The 22198-nt window shown below is 46.3% G+C and overlaps 1 protein-coding gene across 1 annotated transcript in view; it reads right to left on the minus strand.

The window, feature by feature from the left end:
- Window positions 1–3118: 3118 nt before the first annotated feature.
- CASQ2 (calsequestrin 2) overlaps window positions 3119–22198 on the minus strand; it is a 64389-nt gene continuing 45309 nt past the window's right edge. The window contains exons 8-11 of the mRNA XM_036829728.1: window positions 18397–18451; window positions 8026–8126; window positions 5529–5603; window positions 3119–4535 (exon numbers count right to left, since the gene is read on the minus strand). Coding sequence (XP_036685623.1) covers window positions 4317–4535; window positions 5529–5603; window positions 8026–8126; window positions 18397–18451 — 450 coding nt within the window. The 3' untranslated portion in view covers window positions 3119–4316. The remainder of the gene's footprint in view (window positions 4536–5528; window positions 5604–8025; window positions 8127–18396; window positions 18452–22198) is intronic.

Genomic DNA, 22198 nt, shown 5'->3' on the forward strand with positions numbered 1-22198 from the left:
GCTTAAGTAACAACTGGGTGCTATAATCAAGGTGAGGCATTTGGTCGCCATCATTCCAAGATGGCGCTCCACCTTTGCAGCATGGATCACCCCAGCTAGGCCAGTGCTCTTCTCATCCCTGAGCCCAGATAGCCCCAGCATCAACACTACTCAGACTTCGCTTTCCTCTTGTGGAGGAGAGATTCTTCAAGGACTTTTAGTTTTACAAGCCCTACCTCATTGTTCCTCCCCAACCTCATGCCCCACAGTCTAGACTCCACGTTTGGCCGTCAGAAAACTTTCCATTCATTACTTGGTCTTTGGCCTCATAATCTTTAAAAACAACAACAACAACAAATTTTAAGCACCTATTAGGAATAGAGAACCACCGAAGAATTCTAAGCATGTGTGTGACATGATCAGTTTTTCATTTTCAAAAGATCATTTGATTGCAGTGTGCAGGGCTGGAGATGCAAGTACAGTCAGAAACTTGTGGTCACCCAGCTGAGAGATTGTAAATCCTCAATTACACAGTAAGAGCGAGTGAAGAGAAGAGGACAGGACTTGCTCCCTATTGGATGCGGAAGTGGGAGACAACAGAATGGCTCTAAGGTTTCTGGCTGGGACATTGTCAGAGGGGGATGTCTTCCCCACTCCTCTGCTTCTGTGAAGGACGTTCCCCAAAACATTGCTGGCCTTTTGTCCAGTCCTTGTTCCCGTCCTGAGACGGAGTAAGTTACCTGGTTAATGGGCGGTAGCCATTTGTCCATGCTTCTTAGAGTGAAGTTCTTAGGGTGCAGTTAGTGTGAGGGGTCCACTCCTTTTCTCCTGCCTCTCCATCCTTGAGTGCTGAGAGCACTGGTCCTCTCTGCACACCTGGATGACCTGCACTTGAAGGCTGGAAACTGGGAAGCCCATTCTCCTAATCTCTAGTCTCCAAATTACTGCTTCTCTGTAATCAGGGTGATATTTTGGACTGCTGACTTATGGAGCTAATTTCTCAGGTGGTTCAGATCTCAGTCAGGAAAAGAGAGCTATCAATACTTTTTAAGGGCACCCCCCCCTTAAAGCCCCAAAGCTGTGTTGGTCTAAGGTGCCTATGGGACATCCCAGTGATGCTGTCCAGGGGAGACGGCTGGAGCGAGGGGCTTGGAACTCAGGAGAGGCCTGGCTAGAGACAGATAGAGTTGGAAGCCGTAGGCTGGATGAGATGACTGGGGGGTGTGGGAAGAGCAGTGGTCAGTGCTGACTTGCCTCCATCCCCAGTGACTCTTGTTAAAATGGAGAGGGTCAGGCCCCAACTCTGGAGACGGTATATCAGTAAGTCTGGGCTGGTGACAGGAGTCTGTGTTTTCTAAAATAAGCTCAGACATGATTCTGATGCTCACTGAGCAGGGTTGAGGAGCCCTGGGGAGAGTGGGAAGTTCGAAGAGAGGCCATAGGACCCACTCAAGGGATGTGTGTGTCTGGATGTAGCAGGGATTATTGATCAAAAGCTATTTGATAATGACCTATGACTGGTGACATCATTAACAGAAAGGGCTATCTGGGCAATACAAACTAGGGCCTGGACAGTACACAACCTTGTTACAGAAAAGACAAGCTCATTTCAACTATGAGATGATATTCTAAAGAAATATATTTAAATGATTGTGCATTCTTGATAACACAATGATTTTTTGTTTTATTTTGTTTTCTAGCAGGATGGCCAGATCTCACAGTTCTAATTAGCCTACATTTCTAGTACTGTATAATTGATTACTTGCCTCCAGAATGAAAGGGAAAAGGGCATCTTGGCTTAAGCAGTAAAAAGGATTATGAGAAATTCACTTGAGTCCATCTTGGGATACCATCTGAAGAAAGGAAATGGAATCCTTTGATTGCTTAATTTAAGGAATTAAATATAGTTTAAATCCTTGACTTAAGTGTAAAAATGGGGTTACATTTACACTCCTTTAAAGTATTTGTGTGACCCTGGGAAAATTACTCGAGGCCTCTGGGCCTCATTCAGTTTCCTCATCTGTAAAATGGGGAAAATAACAAAACTCATAAGATCTTCGTAAGGATTAAACGAGATAATACATGTGAAGCATATAGCATAGTGCTCCGGGCACATACCAAACATTCAATAAATATCAGCTGAAAAAGTTTTAGACCAATAACTAAACAGCACTACTACTTACGGATAGTACTAGTTTAACACTCAGTGCTTCTAGCACAGGAGCAGCATAGCATGATTTAAACTTAATGCATATTACTTAGGCCTGTAAGAAGCAGGGAATTTTCCTGGGCTGGGAAATAGACCACTTTCATGACAGAGCACATTCCTTGGCTATTTGAAAGGTTAGCTTCAAAGATCACTTTGAACACTCACCTCCCCAAGAACTTATTTGGGCCTGTCTGGATGGCAACATAGCCCAGCTTGGGAAGTGTCTACCTTGTTTTGTGAGGCAAAGGGATAAAAATAAGGAGGCCTTGGAAGCACTGTGATCCAACAGTGCCAATCAAACAATTATTCACCCATCAGTTCAATAAATGAGTATCTACTTCATGCTGAGCAAAGTGCTAGGTGTTGGGGATACAATAGTAAATAAATTCCTTGTCTCCAAGGAGCCTATGTTTTAGTGAAAGGACAGACATACAAATATGTGCTACAATTTAAATGATGAGTGCCAGGATTTGGGGTATGCACAAAATGCCATGGGAGCAGACGGGAAGGGGACCCCTTCAGACCACCCAGGCAATTGGACAGATGGTGATACTAATCATTTGAACTGGGGCTCCAAGAAGAGGAGAGGAGAAGTTTAGGGGAGAAGGTAATGAGTTTGGCTTTTGTGATGTTGTCTGAAGCACTTGTGCAACATCCAAACCAAGATGTCCAGAAGCAGTCGAATGAGTGAGTCTAAAATTAAGGAGAGAGGTCAAGGTTAGAGACCCAGACTTGGAAGTTATTAGCTGATGGGCATGGATGATAAACTGTCTTGGAAGAATGTTAGAGTTGAGTGATACTGTGGAAGACTAACATCTAAAGGGCAGGCAGAGGAAGAGGGGCCAGAAAGGAAAACAAAGAAGGAATAGAGAGGAAGAACAGGAGCCCAGAGAGAACGAGCAGAAACAAAAAATCAGGAGAGGATGTTCCAGATAGTCTCAGTATTTTCAAAATATAACTTTAATGACAGAGTTAGTTAGCTACTATTCCATAAAGGATTGCCCTAGTTTCAAAGAATTTGCAGTGTCTTACACATGTGTTAAAAGATTGAGAAAATAAATTAGAACGTTATAATGCACACTTAACACTAAAACTACCGAGCACAATATGACCTTTAGATAGTTCGGAAGGCACTTAGGGATTTTTTCAGTACCTCAGGGTATCATTATGAACTCTAATGATTATTGTTCTGTTCAACTGTGGGAGCATTGATAGATGGAGAGTTAATTGCCCTCTGGATAAACCAACTTTGACTCTGAATGGGAAGGCTGACTAGGAGCAACAGAGAGGGGGTATCAGGATCCCAGCTCAGGCTAGGATGCCAGCTGACCCAATCAGAGACCTCAAGCCATCAGAAAGAATTAAAACAAACCCCTGTGTGTCTATGCGAGACGGTCACCTAGAGGGAAGTTCAGCGAGCACATCAACTTCCCATCCCAGTATCCTAATGTACTAGAAATGATGGTGACATCAGTACGCATGCTTTTCAAGACCTACTTCTCAATAGCCATGCAAAGGTTTGGATCTGAGTTCATAATGGTCTGACCTACACTTAAAATAAGTTTAATAGAACCAAGAGAAGCCGATTTATAAGCTTGTTTCCAAGCCTGAGCCTTCCCTAAGAGGGATCCTCTTGGCTTTAGGAGGCATCCTAACTGATGTTGTAGGCATGGGGGCTAAATGGACTGTGTGTCTTCCCTGGGCTCTGGTTATAAGGTCACACCATGCTTGTGAGTTAGCAAGCTGTGAATTCTGTTACTGCCATAGTCAAAGACAACAAGTAAATCTGAGTCAAGGTGTTAGGGGATCGCTCTCCCCAGACTGCCAGATTCGGGCACTGCCATGGCCACTGATGATCTGACAAAGCACGAGAGCTTTTTCATGACAATCAAGACAGTCGACATGGGAAAAATTCCCCACTGTCCTTGCTGAGTGGGATTGCTGGATTTAGAAAGGCATTTGCTGAGTTGCACATCTCCTGATGAGAAGGAAGTGGGAGAAGAGATGTTGGAAAAGGGAAAGGAGCTGGCTGGACGTGGACCAGGGCTGCTTGCTGCTACCTTGTGCTGTCTGCATGGTGGTGGGTAGCTGTGGTTTTGTTTTCATGAAAAGCATCTGGAGTTGGGGGCTAGTCCTCATCGTCGTCACTGTCATCATCATCCTCTTCGTCAGAATTGTCATTGTCGTCATCATCATTGTCGTCGTCATCCTCTTCATCCTCTTCATCTTCGCTGTCATCATCTTCAGTGTTTATCTTCCCAGAAAGCACATCCTCAATCCAGTCTTCCAGCTCCTCAGCTGTGGGCAGGTCATCACCATCTGGAATCTCCATCCAGACACTGTCAGCCTGCGGCCAGAGACAGAATGAATGAGTGAGTGAGTGAGTGAGTGAGTGCACGAAGGATCAGCAAGGCCAGGGGGTTCCAAGCAGCTGTGCTGAGTGGGCTCCAGCTCACTTACACTTATCAGGAATATGTGCACACTGTTAAATGCAAATGCTTAGTTGCAGAATGGTGTGTGTAGTATCCTGTTTGTGCAACATAAAAGGAAAGGTGTATTCCATTGCATATATATATATATATTTTTTCTATTGTATGTATATATAGCCAGTTAGCAATGTCCTTTTATACCCTGTTGGTAGATGTTCAGTCACCTAGGAAATTCTACATTTCTTTATTTTGTAAACTACTGTTTAAATTAATAATAATAATTTAAAATTCTGCTTAAGTTAAAACATTTTAAAACACAACAGTAGGATACAAGGTGAAAAACAAAAGTATTTCTGGCTGCCCTGACCCCATCCCTAGTGCCATTGGTGGTAGTTTCATGGCTGTCCTACCAGAAGTTTCATATAGATCCTATATATCATATATATCCATATATTCATGAATACACACACACACACACACACACACACACACACACACAATGGTGATTGCCTCCATGGGCTTCTGGGCCACAGCTGCCCCATCACCCATTGAGCAATAACAACTCCCGGTGTGGGTTCCCTTGCGTAAAGAGACCTTGTTGTTGGGCTTTGGAAGAAAATACAGGAGAGTTTACTTGTGTGGAAAGTTCTAAATAGTCAGTGAACCAGGTTGGGCTGGGTCCATAAGCAAGGAAATGTGCCCATGGAAGAGAACCATGGAACAATAGGCTGGGACTGGCTCAGACTAGGATTGGGCCACACTGGCAAGTCTCCTGAGCTTTGGCAAGGCCAAGGGTCCTGCCCGTTTCACATGGGGCCAGACTCCTATACGTGATCTCATAGTCTGAGCTGCATGGCAGAAACCAGGGCAGGCTGAGGGTATCCGAGCAAACTTTCATGAGGTATACTCACATCTGTAACATTCACCACTCCAATCTGTGGCTTGAATAGGTCAATCTTGAAAGTCTTTTCCCAATAGGCAACAAGCTGTAGCAACAAAAAATAAAATTAGACAGCAGGCAGAAGGCATTCCCTGTTAAAGCCACTTTTTGTGGCTGGACCCACCTGCCATCCCATCACAGTAATTAGGTCACAATTGGTTAAAGGTCTCCAAAACAGCTGCGGGCACTGAGGAAATTGAAGACTTGGCCCCAGCGTTCAGCACTTTAAATAAACATGAAAAAAAAAAAGATGTCATAACACAAACTAGGAAAGAATGTAATATAAAAGCTTCTACAGCTGTAAGGAAGAATATTACAGAGATAGTCCAAAGCTGATTCCCAAGTTACTTGTGGCTCTTTTACAGTTTATGTGTGGTGAAAGAGCCATTTCCCTCCACCTCTCTTTCAATGTCTCACTTAAAAATTCCTTACCTTGCACCACTCTGCTCATGAGATGCCCGGAAATGCAGTGGGGTGCTGTAAGTGGGCACACGAGTAAGAAGAGAGCTTCTTCATTCAGCCAGACTTGGATTCCATGTGGACTAATCTCTGACTGGGGCAGGACTAAAAAACTAAGGGGCCATGGGGCTAAGAAACGGGAGATATTCAGTGTAGAAAGTCTCCCAAACATGGGATTTCCCTGAGGGTCCAGTGGTGAAGAATCCACCTTCCAATGCAGGGGGCGCAGGTTTAATCCCTGGTCGGGGAACTAAGATCCCACATGCTGCAGGGCAACTGGGCCCTCGTGCCACAACTACTGAGCTCTCACGCCTCAACGAGAGAGCCCGCGTGCCACAAAACTGCAGAGCCCGCGTGCTCTGGAGCCCGCACGCCACAACTAGAGAGAGAAAAACCTGCACGCCACAACTAGAGAGAAGCCCGCTAGAGAGAAGCCCGCGTGCTGCAACTGGAGAGAAGCCCGCACGCCACAAGGAAAAGATCCCGCATGCCTCAATGTAGATCCTGCGTGCCACAACTAAGACCCAACGCAGCCAAAAAAAAAAAAAGAAAAGAAAGAAAAAAAAGTCTCCCAGACAAATATATGGTCTCATGGGGACTGGGGATAGCCAGGAACTTGGAAATCAGAATAGTCTGAAGATTTCTCGTTTGCAAAAAACAAGGCAAACATATAGAACAGGTCAGGAGAAATGTAGACCATCTGCAAGCTTGCATAACCAAATAGTTCAGGTAAACGAGAAATACAACCAGGCCGCAGCTAAACAACAGCTATAATATATAGGGTCTTATAAGGCCATGACTTTGTTACGCTTACCCAGAATTATGAAATTGGCCTCAGGTGACATGGAATGCTCTGCCTTTGATTCACTCATTCTCTATGTAGGATTGGGTTCCAGGACCCTTGAGATCAATAAAACCCCTCATTTTTGTCTATTTAATCATAGTTTGATCAGTTGTGACCTATGCAACAAATGATAATTCCTGGAAGAAAATAGAGTTATCATTTATATCCTAATAATAACTAAACTTGTACTGAGTATCAGCAGTTAGCTCAACCTAAAGTCTACTGACTAACAGACCAAGCTTTGGCATCACATAGGCCTAGGTTGGAAGAGTAGATCTACCACTTACAGCTTTAACCTCTCCAGCTGTCATTCTTTTCACCTGTAAGATAGGGATTATAATAGTCTGTACTTCACAGGGTTGTGGAGAGGACTGCATGAGATGATGCATGGAATTTACCATAGTTCTAGGCAGATAGTATATTAGCTACCCTCATTATCATTACCACTGGGCTCATGTATTGTACAAATTCTGTTTATTCTCTTCAAAAACAAAGCATAATCAAGGCTTTCTGGCCATTGATCACTGACCCAGCAAGAGTTTGGGCTTTAGGGACCTGGGAGAACACGCTGAACAAGACAGGCAGGGTCTCTGTCCTCCCTGAGGGTTTTTTTTTTTTCTTGGCCGTGAGGCTTGCGGGGCCTTAGTTCCCCCACCAGGGATTGAACCCATGCACCCTGCAGAGGAAGTGCGGAGTCCTAACCGCTGGACTGCCAGGGAATTTCCAGCAGAGGTTGTTCTTAACTCTATGCAAAATGTTCATCTCTGAACATTTATTAGTTAGTAACTCAGGTTGCCTCAGAGCGATGGTCCCCACCCAGAAAATGAAAGAGGTTATAGCAAGGGGTGGTGGTGGGGTGAAGGGCAGCTATGGAGCTGCTGGCAGAAGAATTTCACCCAACACCCTTGAGTGGGCCCTGCAGAAGGACTTCTGGCCTCCAGGGAGTGAGAAAAATAAGTCTAACCATGTCAGTGTAGGCACCAGGCCCTAAGTTCAGTGTTGCCCCAGGGGCTAAGATCTCCCACAGTGGGTGGGGACAGCCACTGAGCTTCTGCAAGTGCCCCTCCTACTTCACATCCTCCTTCGTGCATCCAGGTCTCACACTAAACACAAACATGAGGCTGTGAAGGTGGCCAAGGACGGGGCCCCAGTCTGAGCCACTCACCAGAGGAAAGTCATCTGGGTCGATCCATACGATGCTCAGGTCAGGGTTGTCCGTGTTGTCCCGAGCAACCTGCTTCAGGATCTCCAGGAACTCGTAGCCATCTGAAGCAGGATTCAAGAAGGTTGAGTAAGCCCTGTGCATATATGGCTTCTAATGTGGAGAGCAGAGTGCCGTTTTTCCACAAGTGTTTCTTAGGCCATTTGGTGCATACCCTCAATTATAGGATTATTCTATAAAATGAGTCAGATGGGAACTCCAGCCACAAAGCAGCTTGTTCAAAGGGAACAATAAACATTTTGAATAAAGAAATTGAAAGTTTCACAGGGAAGTGTCTGGTTGTAACTGAAAGCTAAGTTCCATTTGCTAAATTGCATATGAAAATTGACCAGCCTTGTGTCAGAAAGTGCAACCCCAGAACAGAGAAACTCCTGTCTGGTCCTCAGTGCTCTGTGCCATCTCTTAAAACTGATAATTTATTGATACTATCCCTGAGAGTTCCCCATAGCATTTGCTCTATGGAGCAAGAACGTTTAGCCTGGATCCTTAGTTTTCTACAACCTGGAGTTCCTATAACCTTCAGACTAAGTGGGCTTCTGATTGACAGTTGGTTTCAAAGATTTGAGATAGTAAATAGAGTTCCCTCCCCTCGTCACCATTTCCCTGCATGCACTGCCATCCCTTTATTCAATTCGAAGCATTCATTGCCCCCCAGGGGAGGGATGATTCATAAGAAAAGCAGAGACAAGCCTCAAAAGACAAACTCACAGCTTCAAGAGCACAGAAAGCCTGAATCTTGAAGAAATGAGAAAGGGTTATCTGTGGATAACTTTATATCATAAACAAAAATTTTGAAAGAATGTTTAGTAAGAGAAAGGATAGCCTAAACCCTCAGCATCCCTTCCCCACTCCCAGCTAGAAATAAAGAGTTTAGATTCTGGCAAGTCCCTGAGAATAATCTCTGTGCCTGTGTGTATGTGTGTGTGTGTGTACATGTGCATGTGCACAAAAGCAAGCCCATGTGTCCATGTACAGAAACTCCACAGTTTCAGGGAGTCCCAGAGTATAGGGGATTCATGCTTTGTTTTAAAACTCATGAAAATGGAAAGACCTCAGATTTTCTTGGCGAACCCTCTGGTGCAGGAGCACTAGGGCAGAGAAGATTGTAAGGAGGCCCCACCGAGTTCTCTGTGGTTTTGAGGAACACGGACAAGGCTAGCGGAGGGGGCAGATCTGAAGAAGTCCAGCAGTTGGGATGAAGGGGACCAGTGGTGACCTTGGCATAAAGCTAGAGTCCAGACAGAATGACGGACTTCTCTGCAGATGCCAGCATGGATAGGTGATGATGGTAACTCTGACCAGATGCACACTTCACCCATCATACCTGAGAACCAGCAAGACACCGGATCCCTAGGGATGGTGGGTGGGGGAGGGGAGACCATTAATTGTCAGACCCAGTTTCTACCATCCAGTGGTAAAATTTAGGTTCAGTTCTAGAAAATAAAGTTGTATCTCTTGCACAGATGAATTTGTGGCCTGAAATTTACCTTCTATATAAGCAACTAACTCACCCACTACTTAGAAATTCAGTACGGCAACTGCTCTTTCTTTGTAAAAGTTTCCTTCTTTAGATGGGGGCCCCAGCCATTCTAAGCCCCTCTCTGTGGCCTCTGTTGAACACACCTCTCCTCTCTCCAGGCACCCTAGCCTTTGTTTGGCTACCTGGGGCCTCTTGGGAAAGGTTTTTCTCTGCACTTCCTCATATTTAACATATTCTAGGCAAAATGCACACTCTTCTTAGGAGCTCTGCTTTGAGTGGGTGTAGTCTCTTTAACTGTAGCTAAATCACACTAAAGATTCAGACTAGGCCCCCTCAGGCCTTGTTACCTGGAAGGCAGAGCCACCCCGCTAGTAGAGAAGAGGGTCGTTATGGCCTGCAGCCCTCTCCAGCAGAGATCCGGGTGGCCTAGGTGATTTTTCCATCTATGCTCTGAACTATATGACAAATGAGATTGTATGACAGACACTTGAGATGGATGGGGCCTTGTGTTTTAGCGCTCAGTATCTATTACTGTAGGGGTTGGGGTGGAGGTAGGGATATTCCTCTTGCTGCCTGATGTGTGGCCGAGAAAGTCAAGTCCCTCCAGAGTGCCACTGGCTGCTGCTACTTGGACACTATGGATGTTCCTTCTCTGGGTGTGTCGCCGTGTCACAGGACAGGGACTATGGTGCCACCTGGGTTATCTGTGGATTTAAGTATCATTATACGCAGACTGCAGCAGGGGATTTCTCCTCAACAGCTTCAGTGACTACTTTCAGCAGCCGAGAAGAGATGGATGGAAATAAATAAGGTGATGTTGCCAGTACTCTGGGAGAGGAGAATCACATGTGACAAATCAGAAATTCACAAAGAGGATGAAATTCAACCACACAGACCCGAATTCAGGTAGAAAGTAAACTTGAAGTGCAGAAGACTAACTCACGTAAAGGGAAGGCAGAAACTGTCTAGGCACAGTGTTGTAGAGGGAGAAGATCTGAACGGAAGCCGAACACACAAGATGGCGCTGTGGTTTTCTGATGGAAAAACCCACATAACGGGATTTATGAATAAGAATGTACATACAGGGATCGTTTCTATGTTTTAGAGCAGGTTTGGAGATAAAAAGAGAAAGACTGAAGGAACAAAAACTGGGTCCTGCAAGAAAAATCAAGTGGATTGGAGTTTTTACATAAACAAGAGAAGTCAAAATTGTGGCTTAATGCCTGTTTTTAAGAATACAAAAAGTTTTTATGAGAAAGATGTTCTTTGTGTCTATGGAGGAGCAAGGAAAGCTCAAAAAACATGCCCAGAATAAATTAATAATTGAGTTGACATTAAAGCTGGGGAAGTTTCTTCCGGAGTCAAGGGCAGCTTTTTGGTGTTCAGGATGATGGATTTTATAATGGGCATAATCCTTCTGCATCCCTGAATATTTCCAAGAACAGAACAGAACCTGTTCTTTAGGGAGGGAGCCCAGCATGATGTTTAAACACACGGACACTTGGGGCAAACAGTCCAAATCCTGGGTCTGCCATTTAGAGTGTGACTTAGGGCAAGTTATTTAATGTCTTGGTTTCTCAACTGTAAAATGGGGATGATAATAATAGTACCTATTTCGTAGAATGACTCTTAGTTAAATGTGTTAGTGTCTCTGTGGCACTTAGATGGTGCCTGGCACATAGTAAGGTTTAGCCATTATTCTTCTGAAATGCTCTGACATTCTTCTGCTTGAATACAAGGAACCTGGTCACTCATTTGTTCATTCAATGCATATGTCTTAAGTGCAATGATCTGGGCACAAGGGGGAGGTTAGACACAGTCTCGGCCCCGTGTGTCAGAGAAGACATACTCCTAGGCAGTTACACCAGGAGATGGTGTGTCATGGAGCGATTCCTTCTGGCCCCTGTTGCTGACTCAGTGACTGAGGTCTGCAGGGATGGCTGTACCAGCCGGTATGACTGTGAGAACCTCGCCTCAGTACATGGTTAAAGCACGCTTTAATTACTTTGTTTTAAAGTCATTCAGCTAATTTGGATATTCCTGATCCAAGGCTCACAAGCCCCATACCTTTCCCCCCATTATTCCCCAGCCTTGAATATAGACCTGTTGGAATGGATTCTCATTCATCTGGGAAAGCGGAATTAAGGCAGTCACACTGGCCTCACATGGATTCAGTCGCTAACATTTTAAGTTAGAAGTTCAGTTTCCTCTTAGGGACAGCAACTATTTCTTTGTAAAACAGGTGAGCTGGAAAAGGGGCACATCCACTGTGGACCCTCCCTTTTTGACCAGGAAGGCAGGTGTAGGAAGCCACATTTCGCTTTTGTAATTCAATGTGAAGCAGAAGACAGTTCACAGTTGCAATTATATGAATGAATGAATGAGTTTGAAATTAATGACTGTTTCCTTTATCAGTGATATACCCAGCTAAGAGGCCTTTTAAGATTGTGGCCATGTAGCTCTCAAAAGGAATAGCCCATAATTTTTTTCAGAGGTAGGTTAAGAAAAAAGAGGAAATATTATTTAGAAATTTGTAGGCTAGCAGTTATTTCACCATTGAAACTAGAGGACAATTCTCTGCGGTCATTAGTTAGAGAAGCAGCCATTTTCAAAGCCAGAAGGGACTCCCAAACATCCCACAGATTCAGGCAGGTGTATAGCCCCACCCAGAACATTTGTCTGTCTTCTCTCTTGAATGTTTCCAGGGCTGAGCCCCTCGGACCTCCCTAAAGGTCCACTACAGAGTCAATAACCCAGACAGACAAGAGTCGTTTTCTTGCATCCAGCTGAAATCTCCTTTTTTCTCAAGAAGTTCATCTCCCAACTTCTTCCTTTATGCACACAGGACATTGTTCTTTACATGCAGGAAGTCTGCGATCATGTAGCCCAACTTTGATTTTATGAGTATTTCTTGAGCATTTCCTGGCTACTGCCTACTGAGTCCTTTTGTATTTAATCTTCACATCTAGTCCTGATGGAGGTTAGGAAGATGTTTTTATCTCCATTTTAAAGAGGATGAAGTTGAGACACAGGGAGAGTACCTGACTTGCCCAGCATCACACGCCAGCAAGTGGCAGAGCCAGGGTTCTAACTCAGGTCTTCGGTCTGTAGGTCGAGAGCCGTTTCCACAATCCATCTGTGGTCTCCACATGCCTACCAAAACTGCTGCATCTTCTTGCTCGAGTTTGTGCTTGAGATCCCAGTGCCCAGTGTGAAAGCTTCAAAGTGAGGGAAGCAAGGGCAGGGGCATGGGGAGACACTCGGGTGGAGCGGGGGCTGGTGGCCGGCCCCTGCCCTCCCCCGGAGTAGTCAGGGTCCCTTCCCCTCCTTCTAACCTGCCGCTAAGCCACACACTTCCCAGCTACAGCCTGTTTGGTTGGCTGTCTCAGCGATTTCCCTGAGTGCGCCTGGAATCTCAGAGATGGCCCTAACTAAAGAAGAGGGGCCCGGTGCTGTGAAAGCTGTGACTCTGTCCCTGCCACACGGGCCTGGACCCTGAGATCCCACGACCCGGGGCCGAGGGCTCAGGATGGGCCAGGTTTCCCACGGCGAGCCAGAGACCTCTGGGAATCACATCCTGTGGGAGGGGAAGCCGGTGATTATGCGCTCCTCCTTCCCAGGCAGAGAGAGCCTGGTGGGAATGAGGCTGCACAAGCCCTGGGGGACCAGTTCCAGGCCAGTCGCAGCCACGTCAGGAGCCAAGCCCTGTCTGGCAGAGACACGTGTGTCTCAGACCAAGCAGTGGCCCTGAAGTAACAGGCCCAGGCCCTCAGCGTGCTGCCCACCCGACTCTCACACCATCCTCTGGACCCAACCTCGGGGACTGGCGGTGCTCATTCCATAAAGGCACTGAAAGACCCTCCCTGCCGCCACACCATGTGCAGTTATGGGATTCGGGGTCTCGCCCCTGGAGACAGGCCTAGGCTTGGGAAGCTGGGCTGTTTGGCCCGATCCTGTGGCTATTGCTTCTATAGCAGACGACACAGATAAGCAGGCATCACGCAGCTTGGAGGTTGTGTCTGGAGTTTGAAGACCCTGCACAGGTCACTTAACCTCTCTGGGGCTTCCATCTCATCGTCTGAAGATGGAGAAAACAGCTCCCTTATTACCTTGGGGGCTCACTGATAATAATGATACCACTGTTATCATGTGTGGCATTTGCAGAAGAAACTGCAAAGATTTTCTGTCTTTCTTTCCCACTCCATCAACATTTAATTCATTTCAAGTGTTAATGGGAGGGATTCATTTTTTCATCGGGCAGGTATGTTCTGAGTGCCCACATGTATTAGAGCCAGGGCCAGGTGCTGGGACACAAAGGTGTAGAGGGCAGTCACCTGAGAGGTCCCCTCGCAGAAAGGCCCACTCAGTAAGTGTGGAAGTCTCAGAAAGCTGAGGCATGGCATCTGAAGCTGGGCCCTTTGGGAGCCTAGGGAGGACAAGGTTGAGGGCACCTCCCAGACAAGGCGAGTCACCCAGTCACCTGTTAGCGTGAGACATCCGCTTAGAGCAGGGGGACATTGTGTGGGCCCCACGGTGCCGAGGTGGCACCTGCGACATCAGAACACCCTGACGCTCCTTACTACAGCCCTCCTTCTCTGCTCTGTCTCCTAGTTCTCGGGGCCCAGCATTGGTGGAAAAGTCCAGCGGTACAGCTTTGCAATACAGAGGAGCATAGGTGGTAGTTACAGAGCCTGGGCTTGGGGCTGGACCGCCTGGGCTGGAATCCCAGTTCTACCACTGATTAGTCACGTGACCTGGGGATGCTACTTAACTTCTCCATGCCTTTGTTTCCCTACCTGCATATCGGGCTTTGACTCGGGGCCCCTCACTGGCTGCGTTCCCCAGGCGCAGGCGCGGATGGCAGCCGGTTCGCGCATTTCCAGCTTGTTAGCGCTAATGTTGCCAGTACCCTTGGAGGATATCCATCCAGCATGCGCTCATGTAGAAACGCCACTTTGTGAACCGTTCATCGACTCTTCTAAAGAAGATGTCAGCCTGATGCAGACACATCTGGGGGCGGCCGGGGAGACTCGTTCATTTTCAAACCTGTCAAACAGTAGCTCCAGCGGCATTCTGAGCGCAGGAGCTGAGAGGAGGCCATGGAAGAGGAAGCCAGGCCGCACCACAGGGCACCGGGCAAGACCAGAGAGCCGGAAATGTCCTTCCCAGCCAGGCCTGCCTGCGGGGGCAACGGGGATGAGAGCTCACCGCAGAAGAGACCTGGCGATTACGCTCAGGGCCGGAGAGCAGACATTGTCTGCAATCCCTGAACACAAGCTCTCGGCTGGGAATGTCAGAACCGCTGTGAGAGTCCTTGGGAGACCCGGGTCACTCAGACCTTTGTTATTGCTGCTGCTGCTGAAAAATCGTAGATTCCAAATTTGGAAACATCAGTGGGGAGGAAGTTTGACTTTTCTTCACTGATTGGGCGCTCAAGCTTCCAGATTGCTCCGCTCGCTCTCTTCACTCCCTCTTGTTTCGCGTGCTCTCTCGGCTCCCTCCGCCCCGCTTCCTCGCAGCAGCTTTGCGCATGCCCAGAGCCTGCAGCTGGCTGGGGGGTCCTGGAGACGGTAGTGTGGTCGGATGGACAGTGACCAAGGAGCCAGCCAGAAATCTAAGCTGCTGTGTCCGCTGCGCCTCTAACCGTGTGATCTCAAGCGCGTCGTTGAACTTCTCTGGGTCTTTCAAATGTTGGAGGTGCAGGGGGTGGTAAAGGACAGCAGAGAGGAAGGAGGGCAGGCTAAATGGTCACTCAGACGTCCTCAGGGGTAGTAACGCCGAAGGGCCGGCAGACACAAGGCAGGGCCTTGTGGTTCAGGGTGCGGCTGGGGAGCCAGACAGCGCTCAGCTTAATCGCAGCCTCCACTGCTTCCCAGCAAGTCAGCTGCTCCGGGCCTCAGCGTCATCAGTTGTCAGGTGGGAATAAAAGTAGCACCTCCCACATGGGGTTGCCATGTCACCTAAGCATACAGTAAATCACCACCATCGTCACGACCTTCTTCCTCAGAATCATAATGAATTCAGAGGTCAAGAAAGCCTGATAGAATTTGAATCTTGGCTTGGATACATCGAGTGATCTGGGCAAGTCATTTAACCCTTAGGAATCACTTTTGTCATCTGACACTGGGATGATAATTATTATGCATATATCACAGGGTGGCTTTAGGGGCCAAATAGGACCACCTCCATAAAGCTCACAGCACAGTTCCTCCAGACTGTTAGCTCTTTAAAGAGAGCTGTGTTATTTTCCTAGAGGTATGACCAGTTTGCTTTGGCGAGGGGTTTGGTTGGCGCAGTGGGCCACATGTAGCTTGTTAGCAAAAGCAAGGTATATGAGGAAGTACTGTCTGGGTAGGAATGAAATTCCTAGTCCTGCAGCCAGGCCCCTCTGGCCCGGTTACACATCAGTGACCTGAGAGTAATGACTGACTAGTCGCAGAGTCAGGGACTTTCACGGCAAAGCCTTTCCCTTTCCCAGCCCTGAGCAGGCCAGGCCCCCCTCCCTCCCACCGAGGAAAGATGCTGTGAGCTCCTCCCCTTCCCCCCACCCCCAGCGCATTTCTTCCAGCTTCCCAGTAACAAGCCCCAGCTTGGGCTCCTTTGGGGCAAGACACAGCTTCGGGCCCAGGGGTGTTTGTGCAGGGAGGAGGTGGAAGTAGTTTCAGGAGCTTGATTCATTACAGCAGCAATCTCGGTCAAACAGGTTCCTGCAACCTCTCGGAGGCCTCTTTGTTCCATTGTTCCAGAAAGCCAGACAGGCCTCCCCACAATCCTGGGAGGGGGAGGGGAGGGGGGGTGCGGGCGGGGGAGGAAGCCCCCTGGAGTCTGGCCAGCAGACTGCGGCTCATGGCGATCTCATCTCTGTTCACACACCACCAGGGACCCCATTCTGTTTGATTATAGCTTGTAAACCTTGGGCAACTGGCTTCCTTTGCTGTTTTCTTCTCCAGGGGCTGAGGGGTGGCCAGAATCTGTGGAAAAAAGCTGGAAGCATACTGGTATTTTTTTTTTTTTTTTTTTTGGATGCAGACTAGATTTTCTTGAAGAGTTTTTCCAAATCTGCAAGTCAATGATAGGAAAACTGGGACATCAATGGACATTCAAAAAAATTAATGAAAAAAGGGGGGAAGGAAGCTTTCAGATAATTTGCAGCATAAATTTGTTTTTCAAACGATGGAATATTATTTGGCCCTAAAAAGGAATGAATTACTGATATATACTACATACAGATGAATACTGAAAACATTATGCTGAGTGAAAGATGCCAAGCACAAAAGGCCACATATTACATGGTTCCATTTATATGAAATATCCAGAACAGTCAAATCCATAGAGACAGAAAGTACATTAAGTGGTTGCCAGGGGGTGGGGGAGAAGGGAATAGGAATGGCTGCTAATGGGTATGGGATTTTTCTGAGGTGATGAAAATGTTCTGGAATTAGAGAGTGGTGATGTTTGCACCATTTTCTGAACATACTGAAACTGCTGAATTGCACACTTTAAAAAGGTGAATCTTATGGTATGTGGATTATATCTCAATTTTTAAAATTTCATGATAAAACATTTGGGTTTCAGTCTGTAAGAAACTATGGAGGCTGATCATGTGTTACCAAAAAACAAAGCAAAACAAAACAAAACCCAAAAAACTACTGGTCAGACAGTGAAGAATTGGGCTCAGACTCAGTCAGTCATCTGCCTATCTAATCATCTGCCCGCAGGCATTTATTGAGCACCTACTATGTGTCAAGGCATGGGCAAGAACCAGGTATATATTGATGAATGAGACAATCTGTCCCTCCTTCATGGCCTCCTTCTAGCTCATTGTGCCCTCTTGGGCAGTTTGTTGAACTTCTCTGACCCTTTGTTTCCTCATCCGTCCCTATGAATGTATAAGAGGCTGAGGTCCTAGGAAAATACCACACAATTGTATCTTACCTGGAACAGTGGTTCCCAAACCCCACGGTGCATCAGCACTTGCCTCAGAGCCCCGTGAACTGACAGGTGTCTGAAGGTCCTGTTTCAGTCAGCCCCAGGTGGCTTTGTGGCACTATCAGGTGGGAACCCGTGCCCAGGCACCTCATAGTCCAAAGCCTGACTGCTTAGCCATCCTAAAGGAAGTTCCCTGCCTTCTCTGGTTGCATTCTGGATTGTCCCAGGTCTTCCAAAACACACTTCAGAATCACCACTTACACCTCCCTTTGGGGACCCTTTATTCACAGAGCACTGCTGAAGGGACCCGGCATTTTACCACCTGCAACATTAATTTTTCCTGCACTTCACTTTCCACTGGTGTTAAAAAGAGTGAAACCAGGAAAAAGTTCCAAGATAAAACAAAATTACACATCCATTTATAGGGTCATTTTGTACTTTAGAAATAAGCTGTTCGTTTTGCCCAGTCCTCATTATTTGGGGGAATATTTTCTATGAAGTTTCCTAAGCACAGACAATATTTTTCAGACCAAAGGGTACATGATTGTTATTTTAAGGTAGGATTGTGATTCACATAGGCTAGGTCACAACATTGGTAAATGAACTTTAAATGTGAACAGACGTTTACACACACACACATCCTTAAAGCTAGGACGTTTTAATATCCTCAGCCTCAGTACTTGGTGCTTCTTCCTAGTTGGGCAGGTAGGCAGAATGAGGTTCAACGTTCTGTTAGCTGTGTGCACATTTGAAAGTGGAGTCGTCCCTAACAGGCGACCACCAGGGGGCGCCCGATACCTTGCGGTTGCGAAAAACCGGAAGTGACCGAAGAGAGGGTGAGGGCTGACAAAGGTGAGAGGTCAGTCAGGCTTAAGGTGCACAGGAGCAGACAGGGGGCTTCCTACCTGGATCACTCCTCTCCGCAAAGGCCACAATGTGGATCCCGTTCAAATCATCTTCCTATGGGAGAAAAGAATCAAAGTTACTCTCCTGGGTGGAGAGATACCAAGGACAGACTCAGAGGCTGGAATGGAAATGGGAGGTGGTGGAGGGGGGTGGACGCAGGGGCACAGAAGAGCCGAGCAGGGCATGCATTCAGAATAGGAATACTGATGAGCCCCTGGGAGGAATGTGTGGAGTTTGATCAGTGGGTTTGCAAGACAGGAAAACACCAACTGCACACAGACATTAGCACTAAAGGGGCCTCACCCCGGTGGCCTGGTGGGTCCAGGAGAACAGCAGTAAAAGGCAAAATGAGGAAGAATGTGAGTGTGGTTCATCAGGAGCTCTGAGGGCAACAAGCATTCTGGACACAGCTCAGTGAGTGCGCGTGTCCGTCTGTGTTCTCAAGAATTCACCGCCAGCAAATATAATCAGCGATAATACCAGATTATGGAAACTTCCGAATGCTGTTGACAGATCCTGAAACTGTCCCCAGACAGGCAGCAGACAGGACTCTATGCGGTAAATTAGGATGTGGGTCTGTTTTGGTCACACGAGGATCATATGCAAGTGTAGTGCTTCTCTGTTAAGCCATCTCTTATTGAAGAAGCAGAACCTGTGTGCTCAGTAGGGGACGCCTTGCTGACTGTGACCTCCAGGTTGTTTCCTTGGGGTCCTTTCTGCTCTGGAACCCAAGCTTGCCAAAGCAGGATAGGCCTCTAAAACATGTCATGAAAGTGGGAGGCTGCAGGGAGAGTCTGGAATTTGGAGTTAGGGAAGGTTGAGGGTGTGACAGTAAAAGTGCGTGTGGATGTGAAGGCTGGGATGAGGTAAAGAATCTAGAGAGAGTATTTCAAATCCATGGGCAAGCAAGTGGCATTCCATGTTTCTACGTCCTGGGCAGAAAGGACCATATATATGTGCCTTGTGTCTCCTCTGCATTAATTATTCCTGCAGAAGGAGAAGTGGGAGCTTGGAGGGTCCCCTCTTTGGGAAATGTGTTCCTCAGAAGACCTGGAGAGGAAGTTGTGTGAGAACAAGGCACCGGGGAGAAATCCAAGTGAATATGATTATCACTGACACCAGCAGAGGGATTCACTGGGCGCCCTGAATGTGTCATATCAGAATCATCCTAGGGAAGAAAAAAAACTCCAGGCATCTCAACCCTCCCATGATCTCCGTTTCCATTTCAATTGATTTTAATGCTGGTGCAATCCTATCTAAATGCTAATTTTTTCCCCTTTGAGTTTGGAATGGACAAAAACCTCCAAATAGTCTAAGAGAGATTAAATGGAAAATATTATTATTAAAAACAAGAGAGTAGGCACTGCCATGGTCAGACTCTCTGGGGAATTGAATTTTACAGATAACGCATGTGTGTGTGCGCGTGCGTGCCTGAGTGCAGGTTTATTACACAAATCTGACAGCAACCAGAAGGGGAGTCTGAGGTTTCACTATTTTACATTTGCTATTATCACCAGACAGAATATCCTGATCAGTTCTCATTAGGCTGCCCCGTGTCTCTGTCTCCTGCCATCAGTTGGAAGTAAGCAGTGTTAATTCTGTTCATTTCTGTGTGCCCTTCTAGAATGCATTTGGCAATTGGTTTTAGAATTAAGAATCCATATTCGTTTGCTAAGAGGTTGCTTATAATACGTCTGTCACTCCCCAGGCCTGAGGTGGTCCCTGGATGGAGAGCCATACGTAACTCAAAGAAAGAGCCTCTCTCTTTGAGGGTCTCAAAGATTCAGCCCACAAACCTGTATTGAACACCTGCAAAGAGGCAGGCGCTGCTCAGTGCCAGGTGTTTTCAGTAATAAACTCACAGAGCAAGAATCCATGGACAAGCCGGTAAGTCAGCGTTACTGAATGAGAATCCAATGTGCATGGGGGGAGGAAGAGCCGAGCTGACCAACCACGGGCCTGAGAACACCCCAGGGGCTTTCTCTGAACACCACAGCCTTTGCTGCCTAGATCACCCATTTAGTCATCACCTTGCCTTGGACATAACCTTTTTAATTGCACAAATCTCTTCTCAACCAGATGGCAAGCTCTCTGAGGGAAGGCATTATGGCTTAAAATAATAATGATGATGAAAATGGAGACAATAATATTTGCCACCCTATGTATCAGTACTTTGTAAATACATTGTTTCGAAATCTCAAATCAAAGTCTTATTCCTATTCAATGCTTCAAGAATTAAGTGACTTACCTAAAGGCATGAGATGGTACGTGACATAACTGGGATTCAAGCCAGTTCTGTCTGGCCCCAAAGCCCATGCTCTTTCTCACTGAAGGGGTCCAGAATAAGCCACTGTGGCATAAAAACTATTTTGGCTGAAGGCATTTGAGTTCCTGAAATCTTTTATCTGCCGAAAAGTAGAGCCTCCCCAAAGAACTTGTCATCACTCTAATTTTCTTTTCTCAGAGAGACATTATCACAAAACTATCATATCTGCCATCTCTTCTCCTAAGGGCCCATTTATCTTTCCAAAAAGTCATTTCGTTCTCCCAGAAGTGCTCCTCTGCCCCTACCGGCCCCATTCCCCATTAAGATGGTATATAAGCCCCTCCTTGAATCACGTTTCTTTGTGAACACGCATGCATAAATAGCTAATTAAATCTGTTCTGTTTTTTTTTCTCTTGCCAATCTGTCTTTTGTCAGTTTAATTTGTAGGCCCTAAGAAATGAACCTAAGAGGGTAGAGGAAAGATTTTCCTCCCTGACATTACAAACAACAGCAGAATGGGCTCCGTAAATCTGTTGTCTCTCCACAGGCTTTGCAGAAGACGTTGCAAACTCTGGTCAGTGGCTCTTACTTAAGTTGAAAGAGGCCAAGAAGGGGCTTTTATACAAAGTGTCTGAGCACCAGATCCCCCAAAGAAGTGGAAATTTGGGAGTTACTTTGGTGAATACCTTACTCTAGATTCCCTAGCACTTTGTATGTCCCTTTGTCATAGCAACAAGTGTACCGGGCTGGTGTTGTATTATTGCGACTGTTTCATCTACTCAACCTTGAATTCCTAAGGACAGGACAGCAAGGCTTATTTTTATAACCTCCGTACTTAGCACAATGTAATAGGTTCTTCTTAATGTTTATTGACTTAAAAAAAAAAGAATATAGTGATAAAAATCTTACATACTGCTTGAAGAAAGTTAGCAAATATTAGAGATACCAAGGAGAAATGAAACATCAATTACCCACCAATCAGATAAATTACCATTGTTCATATTTAACTCTGTTTCTTTCCAGTCTTGGTTGAATGTTTGCTCTCATGTTGAATGAAGAGATGCAAAGGAAAAAAAGAAGCAGTTAAAGCTGTCAGACTCCCTAACTAAGGGGCAGTGAAGTGGTGTAGAGGCTCATCTGGAGGAGATCTCTGCCCCCTCTGGTAACTACTTTCCTATTGCAACCAAGGGAAGATTCTTTTAGAAAGAACTGCTGACTCCCATTTCTGTGGGCTTTTGCTAAGGACTCTGGCTGACCACTTGCTAGGATGGAGAACTGGTGGGAAGGTAGAGTCTCAAAGAGGAAGGACAGGTCAGCATTGGGTCTGGACCGCCCTGCTCTACCTTGACATTCTTTGAATATTCTAAATAAATAAATAAATAAATAGCTGTCTGATTTTCACACAGCAAATATTACTAAGCATAATGTTTTTAGGAATAATAAGTTATGTGTTTTCTATGATTTGCTGCTTTAAAAACCTGTAGAGTTTGGGAGAGAAGAAGGTCAATAGTTGCTTTAGCTCTACCTAGTTTTAC

The sequence above is a fragment of the Balaenoptera musculus genome, chromosome 1, assembly GCF_009873245.2.
Source record: "Balaenoptera musculus isolate JJ_BM4_2016_0621 chromosome 1, mBalMus1.pri.v3, whole genome shotgun sequence".
In the NCBI taxonomy this organism is placed as follows: domain Eukaryota; kingdom Metazoa; phylum Chordata; class Mammalia; order Artiodactyla; family Balaenopteridae; genus Balaenoptera; species Balaenoptera musculus.